This window comes from Equus quagga, chromosome 7, assembly GCF_021613505.1.
Source record: "Equus quagga isolate Etosha38 chromosome 7, UCLA_HA_Equagga_1.0, whole genome shotgun sequence".
NCBI lineage: Eukaryota > Metazoa > Chordata > Mammalia > Perissodactyla > Equidae > Equus > Equus quagga.
The window spans coordinates 55,262,131-55,281,698 of NC_060273.1; the positions used below are offsets into that span (position 1 = coordinate 55,262,131).

The following is a 19,568-nucleotide window of genomic DNA, read 5'->3' on the forward strand; positions in this document are numbered from 1 at the left end:
CAGCCACGAAGTTTTGAACATGAGCTGACCACTCTCTCCTTTGCATGCTGTACCATGCACCACAACATGGGATGCTGGTGTGTTTATGTGTGCTGCTCGCCTACTACACTGTGAGGGCCTTGAGGCCAGAGGCTATACCTGATTCACTGCTTCATTCTCAGTGCCCAGGCAGGGGTCTAGAACAAAGCAGGTGCTTAGGAAATTAATTACATAAGATAAGATGGCTAGATAAAACCCAATAAATGAAAAAGAAACATTTAGAGATATAGAAATCCATTAAATTTATTAGTTGTAACTTGATAAATAAGACTTATGCCTAAGCAAAAATGACTTCTACTTCCTTTAAAAAAGAATGAAAGAAGAAGAAGAAATGGTCAAAGGAACATTCTCAAGCAATTTCCAATGGGTTCACTGTTTATTCTCTTGAGGAAAGCAAGAAATAGTTGAACACACCTCATACTAATGGCCTCTTATCAAGTATGTTGACAATCCAGTTGGTTCTGAATATTCCTAAGAGGGTTTCACATTCAGACAGGCCCCATCTGCCCATTTGACGGCAGACGTTCTTAAATTGGAAGTAATCTGAATACAGGCTATAACAAAACCACAAGAACTGCCACCTCCAGCCCAGTGGGTTAAGGATGTCAAGCCCCTAAGAACTCCAGTGCCCCAATATGTAGGAGGATAGAGGGCAGTTCTTGGAAAGAGGAGATATCCCGGAACCATGCCGATTGCACCTCCATGAGGAATAGAAAGACCTGGAGTAGGGAGTCCTTAGCCCTTTGGAGCCCTCACGGACACTCTGAAGGTTTCTCGTTTAGCTTTTATTTATACCATGGGATTTACCATGGGATTACATACAAGCTGGTGAAAGCCTACTTTATGCAAATGTTCTGTGCCTGCCTGTGTGGCTATGGCATCAGATCGCTTGGGTTCTAATCTCCAATACCTTCTAACTTCTTTAGCTTTTCTGAGCCTCAGTTTTCTCATCTGTAAAGTGGGAACGATTGTGATAAGTTAAGTTAAAATAAACATATATAACTTATATAAATATAAATTATACATAAAAATATATGTATATAACCAGGATTAAGTTTAAAAAATATATATATACAATTAGTCAGGTAGCTGATACATAAGAGCTGAATAAATACTAGCTATTATAATTAACTAATATTATTATGTGTTATGTGCTACCAGAACTTCTTAAACTAGAATCCACAGGCCTCTAGAGATCCATGAGACGGACAAAAAAGTGTCCATAAGCTCCCTGAAATAATCTGCAAAATGTTTCATGTTTGTAGATATTCCTTTTCTCTGAGAACACAGCCCCAAACTTCAATCAGATTCTCAGTGTGGTCCACGGCTCCGAAGTGGTAAAGAATCACGGTCTTGGGATTTTGGTAGCCAGATCATGTTCCCAACAAGCTGGCAAACCAGGAAAATGAGGCAGCTTCTCTAAGGCTGGCATCTTACTCTAGGCACCATGCGCAGCTCTGGGGCCTCCATTTTTACTTCCACACAATGCATGTTTGTTTATTTTTCTTCTTCCACCTCATAACAGGAAATAGCATTTCAAATGCGTTTCTCCACGAAGATAGGCAGACAGTCAATTTTCACCTCGAACACCCCCAAGATTTAAGAAAACAAGAGAACTTCAATCTACTGCTCCTGACCTGCCAAGCACAGTGTTCTCAGCAGCAGCACCAGTCAGTCTGAAAGAGCTCTTCCGTTTCTGATGGGTTTCTCTTGATGCTCTCAGCCTAGGTGACTGGGTGACCTAGGTGACAGGGACTTTAGACCATGAGCCAAGAGCACTAGGGTTTGCTCTTGAACCCTGTCCTAGCCAGCTCCCTACCTGGAGCAAGTGGCTTTTCCTCCCAGGTTCTCTGATTCTCTACTTTCAAATAGGAGTTATACTCAATTATCAATCCCCAACCTTTTACATACAAGGATCCAGATTTAATATAGAAATGGTTATACTAAGCTTTCATTTTTATATCAATCGACTAAGAAAAATTTTAATCCCAAAAAGAGATTTACCCTCTTTTTGAAAAATTGTAAAAATATTAATATTTTTCATCTATGTTTTCATCTATTTTTCATCTCTCTACCCAGATAGACAGACACATAGAAGAAAAGTATCATTTATTCTAGCTACAGACAGCAAACGGTGAACATATGAGTTCAAGGACCCATTAAACAAATATTCATTCAGTATTTACTAAATGTCAGTTACTGTAATAGGGCTGAAGATACAGCTTCAGACAAAAACACTTGCTGCCTTCATGGACATGAGCAGTGCCAGAGACGGGTGATGACAACTAAAAGTACATGCACATGTATACAATTATTTTAAATGGTGGTAATGCACACTGCAAAGGATAAACTGGATCCTGAAAGAGATAAATGGGGAGGGGGGTGACTTTAGATAAAGGTGTCAAGGACAGCATCCGAGCTGAGATCTGAGGGATGGTAGAAGCTCACCCTAAAAAGAGGCAGAACTTTGTGGTGAAGAGAAGATCTCAAGTCAGCAGGACCCCAGGCAAGGCACTTAACCTCTCTCTGACTCATTTTCCTGTCTGTAAACTGAGGATGATAATGGGACCTAGTCCATTAGGCTGTTGCAAGGATTAAATCAGCTAATAACTAAAATTTGATTAGGACAAAGCCTGGCGATATATTAATGAACTGTTGCAAAATAAATGTCATGCAGAGGCAAAAGCATGTGCTAAGGCCCTGAGGTAGGAAAGAGCTGGGTATGTTTGAGAAACTGCAAGGAGGGCGTGGCTCTTGGGTAGAGCATGAGTGGGAAGGTGGTGGAAACTGAAGCAGGAGAAGTAGCAGGCACAGCAGGGGAAGGTGAATCCCATGTTAAGTCAAATGCGAAGAGAGTGGAGAGTTTTGTAATGTCCCCAGTGGACTCCTGAAAGTCATTGCCCAGAGGTTAGAAAATTATTGTCTCTGATTTACTTTTTGTATAGTTCTCTCATTCAATGATTCCATGAAATAACTCCTTAAAGGGAACAGTTTCTTTAGGTAAGAAGTTTTAAATAAAGAACCCGTTTCATTCATGCTCATTAAACTGTTTTTCCTCCCACCCAGATCCTTGCAATAATAAATATAATTATATCCATCTTTAATGACTTTGGTTCCTGAGCTGCAGGTGCTGGAATACTGTATTTATTAACATATTTTAAGCCCTTTAAAAAGACTGCATTAATTCCTATGATAATTTAGTACCCATAATACATTCTCTGTTCTGAATAGATGTTAATCATCACAGAATGACTGATTTGTCCATGTACGAGCTAAGTCAAGCTCTAACTAGTAGCTAGTAACTTTCTAATTCAATATTGTTACTGAAACTGTTGATTAAAATTTAGTTGCAATAATTGTTCCTTGCCCCCCTCCAGCCCCACCCTCTAAGGACTCAAACCAAGAGCAAACAATTAGATTCTCTGCCACGGAAGACGAACGAGAGAATTCTGAGTGTTTGTGTTTCTAGTAACACTCTGTTTGGAATAAAAGTTCTGCTAACGCAGTTATTCTGAAGCACCTCGGGTTTGCTAGCTGCCTGGTTAAAAGAGCAGAAGGGAGAAAGGACACTGCAGAGAAACAGACACTAAACCAAAAGCCTGCTTGGAGGAAGACAGCAGGATCGCTCTCTTCTTCTTGAAGAGGGAGGAGGGCCGGTCACTGCGTGCCAAGTTCCACATGGTGCGGTGAGCTCTGAGCCGGCCTGTGCCAGAATCCCGGCACCCCACCAACTTAAAGTGAAATTAATTTGGAAATCGAAGGAAAAAATCCTATCATGAAATTTGGATCAAAATGAAAGGATGAAACTGAGTACATACAAAGGAAATAAGAACGACATGTGCCAGCTTCAGAGATCAGCGCCTTCACACGCATTATCTCATTTAATCACATAACAGGCCTAACAGGGAGAGACTGTGATTATCGCTTATTTTCCTGGAGGTCAGAGAACTTAACTCACTTGCTCAGAGTCACACAGCTGGTAAGGGGAAGAGTCTGTGCTCTTCGCCCCTGGCCACACTGCATCTGTAAGCGATCGTTCAGTCAATCAGATGTTGAAAAGCACAGGAAAATAGCGTCCTGTGTGTCAGAAAACTCTTACTTAAAAACTTAACTTGTTGCTTCTTGGTGGCTTGGAGGTTGGTGATGGGAAATGGTATTATTCATACCTGTGGGGAAATACATCTCTACACGATTGTCTTCTTCTTACAGAGTTTGTCAGGACCAGGAGAAGGGCTAAGCCCAAAATACATTGGCTTCCGTCCTCTGTATACTGACGAGGGCACCGGCTTTTGAGGCAGAGGCGAGAGTGCTGAACTGCTCTGCATAAACACAATGGGAGAAACACTTGAATTTCTGGCCAGTCAGAAGAGAGAGAGATGCAGAAGGCAACTTGGCAGGGAGCTGGAGCCCAAGTGGATAAACCTTTGCTGACTGCGCTTCCTCAAGCTGCAGGGTCTGTTTAAGAGGGGGACACCCAATATTCCAGTTAAGGATCTTTTTATTGCTGGCACATGAAGCTCTTCCCTTTCCCCAAACTTTCAGTAAAATCTGCTCCGCACAGAGGTCTTGGATGAATGACTGTGATTGTCTGTGTGTGTGTTTGCTAGTTTGTTTTTTGTTTTTGCACACACCATTGGAAAGGGGCAGAGTTCCACAACCTGATCAGTGCAGAGCGGAGACAAGAGAGCCAGCCTGGGGCGTGATCGGCCCTCAGACCACTAGGCCTCTGTGGGAGCAGGCACTGGGAAGTGAATGAGAGCGTGAGGTGGGAGCCCCGAGAACACACACAAGTCATGGCTGGTTTGTGGAACTGGAGTTTGACGTGATATCTTGGCCACTATGTATATATATATATATATATATATTATCATCATTAACATGATTCCCACAGAGTTGAGAAGTTTTACTGTCTAGCCTTCAGACAGATAAATTAGGGCACTGAGAGCTCAGTCACTTCAACAAACGCTAAAAGCCTAGCTCTCTTGTTCAAAAGCAGCAAGACAGCCCGGGCCCTGTCTCAGCTTTCGCACTGCCAGCCTGACACTGAACTCACAAGGAAGACAGGACCCTTTGGGAGGGAAGAGCCCAAGGGATGATGGATGGGGTCTTCTGAGCAGTCTGCCCTGGGAGGCGCTGCCCACAGAGCACCGCGCAGTAGCACAGCCCTTCCCAGCCTGGGGCCAGAGGAGGGTCACAGGGCAGCAGAGGAGTCAAAGTCTAGGAGGTCACCTCCAGTCTCCTTTCCACCGTCTCAAGTAAACCCCAAGTAGGGGTTGCATTCTCAAAAGATACGACCACGGGATCCGCTAGGGCTTTCTAACATAAGTGGGAGCATCTCTGCCATTACCATAGGGTATAAAGTTAAACTGCTGGTGAGAAAATTAAAATTAAAAACAAAGAAATAACCCCCAAACCAGGTACTATGTGGGCTAACCAAAAAGGTGCCGAGACTCACCATGACAGGTTAATTGTGTATCTTTATCTACAGAGTCGGCATTTCTGCTCGTATTTCTGATTTCACCTCCAGAATCTTTGACTACATGAAGGAATCTGAACACAGCCACTATTACATATATATATATATGTGAATATAAATCCAGATGTAAACATAAACATGTATTTAACCTTCTTCAACCGATTTTCAAGTGAAGGCACGTGAAAATTGTAGAATTTTGGAGAAAATTTGTCCCCAAGCATACCGTTTATGTACATGTAAAAGCTCCTCTCTAACCTCTTTCCAGATTTAAAGCAAGTTAGCCAGAGGATGAAATCCCTTCACAGGCGCCCTGTGGTCCATTTGCAGAGGTTGCAAGCTAGCAGCCCCCAGGCTCCATCTGGGACCTTCACATTTAATTGTTTGGTCCACACAGTGGCAGCCAGTGCAATTTCTTTTGAAGTTGAATTAGACATGGAAACGGTAAAGCTCCGGAGCTCTCACAGAACTCCCTGTGCTGTCGTTCTGATACGCCCGGCCCTCGCTGTGCTTACTGCCATGAACTGCCTGGCTGTTTCAGACTTCTGAGATGGTGGTGTAGACTGGATGGTATGGAAAGCTGTTCACCGTGGGGGCTCTGCTCATCTTTCTGGTCTAATCTTTTGCCTTCCTCATGCCCTGTGTACCAGCCTTACTGGACTGAGCACCTGAAGTTTCCTGATCGGCCAACTCTGCTGTTTTCTGGGCCCAGAAAGTCCTACCCCATGTCTTCCAGGGGAACCTTCCAGGCTACTTCTCTTGACCAAAGGCCTCTGTGAAGCCCCTCCTGACCTTCTTTCTGAGGACTGGCTGCTCTCTCCTCTGCATCCATCTGGTACCTGGGGCCGCACAGGCTTTCCTTCCTCAGCCCCCACGGCACTGCAGCTTTATGCATTTTTTGCTAGCAGGCCTTCCCCAACAGATAGGAGCTCCTTCAAGGTGGGGACCATGTCTCATGTGCTTTTCTTTCCACTGCCTGTCAGAGCGCCAGACACGTAGATGATGCTCAAAAGAGCCCTTTTGAAGTGAAGAGAGCTCATCATCAACCTTGGTCACCTATGAGCCAACCATGGGTCAGGACAGTGGTCAGAGAGGGGTCACATAGGCAACAGGCAGTGTGGCAGGGAAACTGGGAGCATGTCTGGCCTTCAGGGACAGCACACTGGGGTGAGTTCTGCTGGGACCTCCTCATGTGGAGGGAAGAAGCCAGGGGGTACTATCTCAAGGCAGTCCAAGGTGAGCTGGATGCCACCCCACTGGATCTCAGCCCTGGGACCCAGTAGGTAGTGAGCAGGAGCAGACCATCCATCCTGCCCAGCAGGGGGCTTCCCCACTCTCCCACCCCACCTCCCAAGGAAAGAGGGCTCTCTAGCACTTCAGGGCACTCTTTTGCACCCCCATTCCAGAATTCAGCCTAGAGGAGAGTTTAAAAAATTATTCAACTAAATAAAGTAAGTGCTGCAACTTAGGATGGGGTTAAAACAATTTTTTAAAAGGTTAAAAAAGCTACTTGCTCTTCAGGTCAGTAACTGTCATAACGATTTTTCTCTTGCCATATGCTCCTCTGAATCGCATTAATATGACATCTCTCTCTCTGAAGCATCTGGTCTCAGCCACTTCAAGGCGCACAAGGAAGTCGCACATTCAGGCTGAGTATATAATAACACGAGAGGTATTCACATTCCTGCCATCACAAAACAAAATACTTGCATAAATCTACATTGTGTTCTATCCAGCATTCCAGAAATGGTGCAGGAGATAATTCAAATCAATGGAGGCAGAATTTGGGGGGCTTTTGTATGCCTGTATATTGTATGTGTGTATACATTTACGTATAAATGTCTAAATACGTGTGCACATATACATACGTGGTTCATGAATTGGCAACTGCCTTCATTGCTCAAACATAGATTCTTGTTTTCCATTGAAAGGAGCTAAACATTTTAAGCATCAGGTGAAAACAGAGCCCCACCAATCTGCAAAATATGGGCAGAGAGGTAGGGCATATCTCTATTTCAGTACTTTGAAATACAAAACGGGAAATTTTCCATCACAAGCCAAAGGCAAAATAGCATTATCAACCTCCAACCACATTTTCCAGACTAAGAAAATATCCAGCAAGCAATGCAGGACAAAGGGTTTCCTCTCTCTCATTGGCAATAATCTTTATCAAACTGATATATTTACTTAAATTTTTCCCAATATCTCACACACTTTCTTAAAGAGTTCATTAAAGTATCCAGATGGGTTTAACAAAAAGTTTACCACCTAACAAATGGTTCCAATGTCCGTCCTTTCCTTATCCTGAAGATTCTTACACTTATTTTGTCAGAAGCACAAAAAGTAGAAATGCAATTGCATTTGTGCTGATGCTGAATGTTAATAGATTTGCCTAAATGCCTGCTACCAGCCCCCTAAAATTAGCTAGCCTAGTAGTGCATGCCTAATGTGGTGGTGTTTTTGTTGTTTTACTTGCTTTTTTGCTTCTCCTCCTTTTATCAGAGGAGAAAAAGACCCCTAGAAAAAAGTCGAGGTCTTTGGATGTGAAACCTTTCCAGTGTCATATGTGAATTCTGCAGAAAGAACATACATTCTGAAACTATCCCACAGTTCTGACATTCTGTCACGAAGGTGACAAATCCTAGTGCTCTAATGTTTCATTAAATTAAACATGAAATGTTTAATGTTTTGTTAAATTAAACATGAAGCCGTGACTTTGCACCCGAGAACCACAGCCTTCGATCAATTCCTCGCATTCCTTCAGGTCACTTCTTAGGTTATAAATACTGAGTTTTGTTTATTGCAAGTATTGTATTTCTCTTTGCAGTTAAAATATACTTTCCTCTAATACACTTATAAATAAAAACCAATAAGCAACAGAGTTTTTGGGTGCTTAAAACATCTCTAAACTCAGGCCTGCAGAGAACAGCTTGCAGACAACCCCTTAGCTAATGCTCTATTACAAGTGTTTCCTTTCAGATATTTGCAAGCATGACTGAGAGGTTTCCAGAGGGCCCAAGTATTACATTTTTAATCAGATCTCACACCCATTTTACAGATGGGCATGCTATTGCCCAAAAAATGGAAGGCATGCATGAAAACTGTTGAAACAGATCCTTCAGACCAAAGGAATCTCTGGACTAGAGATATCTCAGTAACTCCCCCACCCCAGGTTGTTATCCGTGGTGATAGAAATTGACAGGGAAAGAAAAACAACAACTCTGCTCCGGGAAAGCATTTGTTTAAGCAGTGAGGAGTATATGGGGCTCTTGTGACTGCTGAATAAAAGTTCTGATGGAATCCTTTAAAGCAGCACTTAAACGAGGCAGGGGCACTGTTGGGACAGGAAGAAATGAGGCTCAGACAAAAACGGGCCTCTTTTCCACCAGTGCAATCACATGGTTACAAGCAACTTCCATGATTTTTAGTAATACATCCAGGGCTCCTACCACAAACAAAATTTCTAAATACTGTTTTATAAAACACATTTGGGTGATACTTTTTATATGGAGGAAGCAAAACAAAACAACTACGTAGCAACTTCAAAGGAAAAACAATATACATGTCCTATGATGAAATTGTCTGAATATTTTTACATTTTTCCTGTGAATTTAAGTGGGGTAAAGCTGGTTTCCAAATGAGGTCCCATAATTGTCAAACCAGCAACAGCAGAAGGAACCATCCCTTAAAGGGCCAGTGGCATAGATCTTCCCAGTCCAACCGAACATGGCATCTATGTTTGTTCTATGCCAACACACCAGCTCCTATCACTGGCCAAAAACTGTAAAACAGCCCAGATTTGGTAGGTCCAGATCCTTGCTCAGAACTCCCACTCAAGAACACTTCTCTCAGCTAGTTACCCCAAACAGTAGGAATATAATTGACACTTACCATTCTGAAGCTTCATGTCTGTGAGGCAAACTAAACAAATTAAACGGATCCTGCTTTAATCTTCTTTTCTAGACCCCAAATGCCTTCATCAAAAGGAGAAACAAAAAACAAATGTTCCCTGAGGTCCTTCTCTAAACCACCAAGGTATAAGCAAGAAATAGCTGTCTTTTTTACTGAATGCCCAGAACCTCTCCCTTAACATTAACAACAGAAAATTATTTCTAACATCCCTCTCCTCCACCCCGCTCACTCCCCCATCTTTTCCTTTGCTTCTCTCATTTGTGGCCAAGTCAAGGCATAAGTTACACTTTAAATCAAAATCTGGAAGATGCTTCAATTGGATGTTTGGCTTGGCAGACCTCCTGTAAAAATCCCACGTAAAGACACAGTTGTTTCCTTCCTGCAAACGAACTGTGGTGTTCGTGGTCCCTCTTGCTCTCCCCAGTGAACACTTCGCCTTTAAATGCGCTTAAGCTACGGGACTTCATTTGGGGCTAGCTGTCCCGCAAAGCTCATTTGGCTCTTACCACTAAGGCAAGAGGCTCTGAAAGGCTGGCAATACGCTTTTAACTATGTTTGAGAGGCCAGTCATATCTTGCTAGCAACAGCTGCACACTTACCCGGCTTTCAGGGCCTTGACAGAGCTGTCCTATTCCTTCTGGGATTAGGAACGCAAAACGAAATGAACCAATCTTTAGCTGGAGCCATCCAGGCTGCGCCAGGTTCTCATTCTCCAAAACCCAAGTCAGGTAGATCCTCCAAAGTCACTCTTCTGTCAGCTTCTCCTGGCATAGACAGCCCACCGAGGCCCTGGCTACAGTTTCAAAACTACTGCTCCATAAAAGGATTTTAAAGGCTGTGCTGGGAGCCGGGAGCTTCAGATCCCAGTTTGGCTTTTTCTCCATCAGCATTCCTCAGCAAGCCTGCACAAAGCGAAGTACGCTACATTATTTATGTCAGCTCTAGGCTCTGGAAAACACACACTGGCATCCTGATTACTAAGAATCCTCATGGATACAATTAAACCGTTCCCACATATATTTTTCCCTCCTCTCTTCCCAGATTCAACCTCTTTCAGAGGAGACAAAAGCACGTTGAGGCGTGTCCCAACTCATCTATCAGGAGCCAAGAGCACATTGAAATACGGCCACGATGGCAAATGAGCCGAGGGAAAAGGACACTTTCCCTGGAGTGGCTGGAAGACACTCGAGGGAGGAAAGTTCAGACAACAGTTTGAGGAAGCTCCTGCAAGTGGCCTCACTGCGTCAGGGGCATCGACATGGAAGCAGCAAAGTTGAGGCGCTACCAACACATTTTGATGAATTCATGGAAGATTGATTTAGAATGGGCTGTTAAGGGAAGGAAGGAGCATTTGGCACCAGGACTAACCCTCCAAGCTGGATGAAGAGCAATCATGCTCACCCAACAAATGCTCCTCGGTGCCCCATCCAAGTCACAGCACTAGACGGGAGGACCACTGACTTAGCCAAGTAGAACGATGACTCTGCCCCCAAGTCTCCTCTTCAGCAAAACGAACAATTCTCCAACTTGTAGTCCACCATCTCCCTTCTTGTCGATAGCTCGACAACACACGATGAGCTGGGCATTTTCGGCGCAGGCAGAATGAACTCTACACTGGCACAGCGAAGGTAGGAGGATGACAGAAACTTTCTCTTCTGTAGGAGTAGTGAGAAGGCTATGCATTTCCCCCCACGACTAGCTAGAAAGTCCCTGCTTGGCAGGCAGAGGTGACTTCACTTTGTGAAAGCCCCAGGCACTGCTTAATGAAAAAACCTTTGGCGGGACCTCACAGTTAACTCAGTTTATCTAGGCAAGAAGTCAGCTTGGGGAAAGTCAGTTGTCTCATCCAGGAACACAAGGAGAAAAGAGCAACCTGCTTCTCTGCAAAGCTTCCTTTGAACATGCATTCCTGAGTTTTGCCATTTTTTTAAGTGGCTGTCACTTCCAATGACTTAGTCCATCCCAACTCAGATAGCTTGGGTGGAAAATTGGTGTCCGGGATAGAAACAATGGTAGAGAGCATGGTGTAGGTCAGTGGAGCAGAGCCCAGAGGGGGCAAACCCACTTTCTAGTGCACACAAGAGCCGAGTGATGGGGATTACTACAGCGCATAAAGAAGCAGAGCTTTCCGCAACACTAGACAGACAAAGAGCAGCATGATAGAACACACACATGTCTGTATTCTTATACTACATAATGATACAACAACCCAGACACTCAAAGATCTGATGAATGGAAAAGTAGATACCAGTTGCCCTGTGGGATGATTTCAGGTTGGAGTATTGGCTCCCTAGACCCACAACGCTGGGTCATCCAGTCCACTGGCCCCATGTGGACACAGCTACGCTCTCAGCTAGAAGCAGTTCCTCTGATCCTTGCCACTAAGGAATCCAACTCACGTTGTAATTTTTCTTGAAAAGGACTTAGAAGCAACTAACTAACTAGAGTGACGAGGACACAGATGATTCCTTAGGAGGAAGATTATTCAAGAATATCACTCTTCCTCCAATAAGAAAGCAATAATCAACTTAGAGGTTGACCTCAGACTACAAGTCTTGGCAAGGACCCCTTGGGGACCCTCTTGCTGCCGTCCAGAGCTGCAATGTGGGAAAGGCCTAACGGTCTGCCAGTCATTTGCTAGCCTGTGGCCTTGGGAAAGTTGTTCGACCTCCCTGAACCTCAGTTTCCTCATCTGGAAACTGTGGGCAATGAGATCCACTTCTAGGATTTTGAGGATTCAGTCATAAATGTAAAGTACCTAATTCAGTGCCTGGCACCTTGTGAGCTTGTAATAAACCTTGGTTATTATGAATTTTCAAGAGGTTACCAGTTCAATGGCACAAAACTTACCCTGACTGGTTCACAGATGCCTGAGCCCCATCTCTAAGTGTTCCCTGAACAATCAGATCGTTATTGACAATCTGTGTGCAAAGCACTGTAGTCATCACTATCATTTGCCTTCAATAAACTTGTCAGATGAGTTGCCCCATGACAGAGATGTCAATAAAAACTAAAGAGAGTACAAACGGAGAGTTTGAAGAGGAGGATCATGAAACATTTATTTTTTTAAAAGGGGATTCCAAAATTTAAAAAATAAACCGAAACACCTTTCTGTTGATTAAACTGTAAATGAAAACTATTTCAGAATTTTGATATCCAAAAAGGGGCTGGGAGAAAAAGTGGCCTGAAGACGCATCCTTTCGAATCCTCCATTCTCTTATCTACATCCCCTACTCCCCAACCTACAAGGAACGGAGGGTGAGAACCTCTAATCTTATACAAAACTAGCATTTTACGAAAAAGGACAAGGAGGACCAGAGAGCTCAAGGGACTCACTCAATTTCATGTCACCCAGCATAGCTGAGCTGGAAACCACAGGTCTGACATCCTTTCCGATGTTCCTTCCATCCTCCCACAAGGCTGAAGATAAAACCAATGGAACTCACAGCCAGGTTTTTATTTCACTGTCCAATAAATTGGTTTCAACTCAATCCAGTCTCTCTACTTTAATAATGTGTGTACAGGACCAGTACTTCACAAGGAACTTAATTTTTTCAGAAAGTGATGGCTTTAAATTTTGATTTTAAGTTTCTCCATAAATGAGGTTCCACGGTTTTTATTAAGCCATTTTATGATCTAAGGTTTTCAGTATAGGTTTCTAAATCTTTTGAATGAGAAAAGCAATACTTCAAATTCTGCATATTTTATAAAGGCTGCATTTTCATCGGATGATAATATACATATATTATTATTAATATCTTTGAAAAATACAGATGTTTACTCATATATCTCTTCTCTAATGATGTAGTTAATAGATATTTGCATCTTCTTCTGTAAAACAAACACAATAGGTCTTGAATATGGAGTTTGTTGAAGTACTAACCATACTTATTGCTTACATAAACAAAAGCTATCAAAATTATAATTCTTCAAAAGAAGTAGGTTCTAGAACAATTCACTGCTAAGAAATACCCACAGACATTGTGACTCCATCCCTATAAACAGCTGTACTGCATGGACATCATTAAGATCCTTTTCTCAATTAGAGTTTCAAACAAATTCATCTTTCATTTCTTGTCAAACCACCTGAACAAAAATGCAGCACGTTGCATCACTTGCTGAAGCTATTTCTCCGGTTGAAACATGAATTATGAGTCCTTCTAAAACACATCAGCCAAATCAAGTTGTAACATGGCCCTGCTTTCTTCACTGCACAGATCACAGATAATCTCTTTCTAATACAAGTCATGATCTTGTTTCATTAAGTTAACATTTCCCTTATTTTTCCCTCCATGGTACGTACTAAATTAGCCAGCATGAAGCTGAACATTTGTTCTCTTACCAGGCATACAATAGTTCCCCCTTGTCTGTGGGGGATATGTGTCAAGACCCCCAGCAGATGTCTGAAACCACAGATAGTACCGAACTCTATATATACTATGTTTTTTTTGGAAAAATATCCATGATGAAGTTTAATTTATGTTAGGCACAGTAAGAGATTAACAATAACTAATAATAAAGTAGAACAATTATAACAATATACTGTAATAAAAGCTATGCGAATGTGGCCTCTCAAAATACCTTATTGTACATCACTTCTTGTGATGACATGAGATGATACAATGCAGAGATGATGAGATGATGAGATGAAGGGAGGTGAATGAGGTAGGCATTGTGACATAGCGTTATTTTCAGGTTGTGATTGACCACAGGTAACTGAAACCATGGAAAGCAAAACTGCAGATAAGGGGCAACTACTGTACTTCAGCTCAGGGCTACTCTGACTTTGCTGGGCCATTTGTACTTAGACAATGTGTGGAGTTAGAACGCTAATCTTTCAATACAGGCCTTTCTTTGTCTCTGTAAATAATATGAAAGCACTGTTGGTAGCGTTTAAATTCTAGGATTTTTTTCCCATGTGGAAGCTCAAATTCAATTCCAAATGTTGAATATTGTTAAATATGTACTGCTGAGACTACCTCTGAGGCATAGGTGTGTCTCATCAGCAGCAGACTTGAGAAGCTATCATTGCTTCCAGAACAACACAAGGAACTACTTGGAGCACCTACTTCCTGTTTCCATAGGGGTGGACAATTGTTTAAGGCCACCTTTTAGTTGGTGGCAGATTCAGGAATTGTATAATCCTCATCTGAGTTAACTTTCATAAATGAAGTAAAAGGAAAGTTTTTTCCTCATCTTATTTCCTTCAGGGAGAGGACTCAGCACTTTTCTTGTCTACAGAAGCTGATTCAAAAACATGGGTGATTCTACAACATTCCAAGTTACGGTTGGGCAAGAAGGCAGCAGGGCTTCTGATACGGAGCCCAAAGAGAGAGTACGGGGATGGAGGAGTATTGGCCCCATGTTCCCTATGTCGTGCCCTCTCTCCCTGCTTCAGAACGAGATGTCCTGTATATACTTTCCTGGGATCCTTTATGATGACACAACTCTGTTATCCTCTCTTAGACTGAGTCACCAGTGAAGGTTAGGTTTCTCTAGTGTTTTAGCAACCACCCTCCAACCCAACTCTCTCCTGAGCTATTCTATATCAAAGACAAAATCAAAATAAATTACTTACCCTAATGTGGATTCAAAGAGTTTTAATGGGACTTACACGGTCATTTAGTTGAAATCCCTCATAACATCGGTGGGAAAAAAGAAGATCAAAGAGGATAAGAGACTTTCCTAAAGTCATTAGGGCTCACTATGGAGCTGGGAAGAGAACCCTGGTGCATAAATTCCTCTCATGTATATACATTTATTATTTTCTTTTTCTTTTCTTCCTCCCATTCCAACCACCCCTCCACTCTCCCAACCTTTGCCATACCTGAAAAAAGATCATGGTCATTGTTTTCCTATCTGTGATTTCGTGTTGCCAGGGAGGAAGTTGAAGTTTGGGCACTATTCTAAAGAAGACCCTGTAGGATTTTCAACTGCCCATTGTGGGTGGAATCACAGCTGTAGAAACGGTCATTTCCCCCAAGTGTTCACAGCTGGAGAGTGACCTCTTATTTTGAGTTGTGAAGGAAGTCCAACGTCTTGGTCAGACACAACTAGATTTGAGTCTCCTAGCTGCATGTGTCTCCAACCTTTACCTCCCCCATAAATACACCAGGGAAAATAATGGTGTGTGGTTCACTCAGATCTTCTGAAGGTTTAATGCACTGTGCCTGCCATATGCTAAAGACTCGGTAGCTACACAATGCTATCATGATCTTTTCCTCATGGACTCAGATATAGCAGAGGATAGTTACAAATTCTCCCCCTGCACTTGAGAATCCAGGGCAGAGCCCACTCATTTGAAGGACTCCCTCTCTGAAAGGCACGTCTCTTGAGTGGCCGGCAATATCCTGTCTTACATCATTTCATTGTGAAGAGGGCTGATATGACATACTGGCTTGAGGCACCATGAACGTGCAATTTTCTGCTTAAAACCACAAGAAAAATAGGACTTCAGACAACAGGGAATTGTGATCCAACTCCAGTTGAGCCATAGGGAATCTCTGTCTCTGCAAGGGGATGTAGACTGACAGATTCACACTTGTCACCACTGGCCAGGGAAGGGCAGATCTGGCCCTGACTCTCCTATTAATTAAATAGGTGGGGAATTTCCCCAGATCAGCATTTACCAACATTAGTCATTTTCCTCCCAGCTTCTGGATTTTCGCTCTATCCAGTCCTTCTCTGGAGCTGCTGCAGCTGCCATTCCATCCAGTCCACCGTTCTTTCATTTTCTTAATATTTTTCTTTAAATTGACTTGCTATTTTCAACTTTAGCCTCATCCTAGCTAATAATATCCATGAAATCACAGCTTAGAAGTGCTAGCTATATAAAACTACATATATATATATATATATATATGTTCCTAATGTGCATTACAACAAATAAATATTAAAATAAAAAAATATTCAACTCTGTGCCTCTTAAAGACATCTTGCACATTTGTACCAAACACACTGACACCCACATGGCACTCAAACATGTGTTTGGAAAAACTGTCCTAGATGAAAATGTTATTCTTTTTTTTGAAGCAGCAGAGTCTCTACTTTGTGCCTTTTTCTCTTCAAAATGCAGTGCCTCAGAGTGAAATGTCACCAGGAAAAGAAATGCTCTAAAAATGAAGTTTTGATTATGTCCTACAGCCCAGATAGAAAACTCAGAGAAGAGCCCACACGCTACTTTTCATCCTGGGCACTGATGCTTAAATGTGTTAAAATGCTATTTATTTTCCAACAGGCTACTTGGGCTTGGCACCATGTAAATCCAAAGTGTTTGTAGAGATTCCCTTGGGGACAAAGGAAAAATCATCTGTATAGATCAAACGTGTATTAGCTACATTAGCAATTGGTCCCTGGAGACTGATAAAGACCTTTTTAGACAGATTTCACTGCACAGCTTTTAAAGAGTTTTCATTGAACTAGCCTTGGGTATCATGGGTTTGGGGCTTTCTTCATGTCCTAAGTGTCAGAAAAGAAAGATGGAAAATGAGAAGCTGGGATGAGGACGGCTACCTTCATTGCAGGCAAACCTCCATACCACAGCCATGCTCCTTTCCCCCATCAATATTTCATGTTCTCAGAGTCATAAGAAAACACATCTGTTGCCTTCCTGCATTGTAATGTGTAGGATGGTGGAAAGATTATTACAGCACAGGTTCAAGAATTTAAAAATTCATCACCTTCTCAATTTAGAAAACTGATATATGGTTAGGACTTCTGACGGCTGTATAGGTTGAGATGACCAAGGAGGCCAGAGTGCCGTTCCTGAGAAATCTATGGAGTAGGGGATGCAGTGAGAGGGAGGGGGTGGTTGGAACTGCTACTGCTCAGGCTGCAGACTGAGCCAGTGAGGAGGAGGCCTCAATACTTTGGCTTATTGTCAAAGGAGGGTTTGCTTTGTATCATGGCAGTGTGTGGGGGAATAGAGAGAGAGAGAACGCTGCCTTGGTTGTAAGCTCAGAAGCAAAGTCCAAGTTTTCAAGAGGTACGTACTCTTCCTGCTCCTCCCACACTCCAATGATCTTTCCACCATAGCACAGTGGTTCCCAGGGCCTTGCTCAGGTCTGTGTGTGTGTGTGCAGAACTTGTAAGCTCCCTAGCAAAGCGACCTTCTTTCAGAACTCTGGACAGTTACGTAATATTCCTCTGAAGACCTTCCAAATTATTAATCTGAGTTGGCTTGACTCCTTTCCTTTCACTACTGGACACATTTCAGAGACTTATACAATCTTACAATCATCCTCTCCATCCCTACTAACTGGGATGCTCATAGCCCTCCTCACACTGGACGGGCCCAGCCCATGCTTATGAAGGACTGGCTACAGCAAGGGTCACCAGGAAACTGGCACTTTCAAGGGTCAGAATCAAACCTTTGTATTTCCCACAGCTGCCTCACAGAAACATGAAGGAAAGTGTAACCTGCAGGAAAATAATTAAGGAAGGAATGAGTCTAACTTTCAGGCCTGGTAGATTATCTTGTAATCTTATCCCCTGTGGCCTACCCTTTTCATGATGGTAAATCTTAGGGACACCATGACCAGTGTGTGTGCCATCCTGGACATCTCACTGTGGCTGACAAACATGTTACTGCTTCTTCTCTGTCTCCTTCCCTGACACTGCCTTTCACATTTGTCTTGTTCCTTAGTCATGTCACTGGGCCATCAAAAATAGGCATTGCTCAGAAAGCTGGTTTTCCTTGACCTGTAAGTATGAGACACAGATGTTCTGCGACATAAGCCTGGAGGAATAGGCAGCTGGGAGTGAATGTCTGCTCCAGCCAACTATCCACAGAGCAACTTTCCCATAAAGTTGGACACTTAGTGGGATACACTCAGATTGTCACTTAAAGAAGATGACACCTTCTAAGAACTCCTGGGTAATAGAGTTGAAACAGAAGCATTAAGTTGCCACGAGAAGCATTTACCAATAAATAAAAATGAAAATCTTCATTCCTTCCACTCTTAGTCGACAAGCAGAATGCTGATGCCTGAGGGTTCTACATAGGTACCTCTGCCAAGGCAGCACCTACCCTCAGGGGGGAGGTTGTTGTCAAGGGAGGTCTGCAGAGCAAACTAGTACTATTATCACTTCAACAGGGACAGAGTAATGCTGGGCCTTAGGATGATCTTTCTAAAATGGAAATCTGAATGTCATCCCTACTTAAAAATTCTTTGATGGCTCCATAACCTAGAGGACAGAGCCTTCATTGCATTCCATCACCTTTAGCTCCTTCTCTACCATCTGCCTTTTCAGTAATGCCATATTGCTTGGATGATCTCATCTGATGTTATACTTTGAGTCTTTATATCTGAGGTTTTTCTCTATTTGGCAGTTTTATTTCCATTCCTCTATTTCTTAGACATAGGAAATGATTCCTATACATCCTTCAAGACCCATTCAAACACCTCCTTTGAGGGGATTCTCCATACCCTTTGTGCTCCAGGTGTAACAGTCTAACTTTTATGTTAAATGACTTATTTCCTATAAAGCACTTAGACAGTGACTAGCCCATATTAGGTGTTCCATATTTTTTAAAACTTATTATTATTGCCCTTTCACTGTATTTATTATCTTATATTAATAGTATTTAGCTCACCTGCCTTAAGCCCCTATTAGACATAAAGCTCCTGTCCATGACTTTGTAGAACCACTAATTTCTTGCCAATGTTTGGCACATAGTAGGTCTCAGACAGGCTGTGCTAAACTAAAATGGATGAAAGCAGTTTGAGTGTCTGGGCATTCTACATGGTACCTGGTTCCTTACTGCAGGGACCCACCATGCAAAAATTTGGAGGAAGGCTCTTCTCAGTTCTGTTCCAAGCGGAATAAGCCTCATACTTTCCTTTAATTCTATCTGGGCACTACTATCCAGTTGCATTACATACCAGGCTAGGGCTCAGAAGCCACACCTTTTAGGAGCAAAAGCAGCAGATGCAAGACAAGAGCTCGCTCTTCTCTGTCCATTACTCTAATCAAGCTATGTGTTACTGTGCCTTTCCTTAATCTGATTTGAGAAGGGCCTTAATAGCAGGGTAGAAGCAAAGAATGGAGCCAGTTCCTTAAAAAGCTGCTCACTCTAATGGCAATTTTGTTGTTGTCCATTGTGACAATTGCGGCCCCCGACTGGGGCCAATTGTTGCACTCA

General features: G+C 42.7%; 1 protein-coding gene across 7 annotated transcripts in view; it reads right to left on the bottom strand.

The window, feature by feature from the left end:
* Positions 1-19,568, bottom strand: part of TENM2 (teneurin transmembrane protein 2) — a 1,159,540-nt gene that overhangs the window by 388,279 nt on the left and 751,693 nt on the right. The window contains exons 1-3 of one of the 7 annotated variants that reach the window (XM_046666362.1): positions 10,826-11,155; positions 10,024-10,326; positions 9,404-9,486 (exon numbers count right to left, since the gene is read on the bottom strand). The exons of 2 other annotated variants lie outside the window; for them this stretch is intronic. In XM_046666362.1, the coding sequence (XP_046522318.1) occupies positions 9,404-9,419 (16 nt within the window). In that variant the 5' untranslated portion in view covers positions 9,420-9,486; positions 10,024-10,326; positions 10,826-11,155. Of the gene's footprint in view, positions 1-9,403; positions 9,487-9,762; positions 9,796-10,023; positions 11,156-19,568 lie in introns of those variants that run through there. 4 more of the 7 variants (XM_046666361.1, XM_046666365.1, XM_046666363.1 and 1 more) reach the window with 4 other exon arrangements.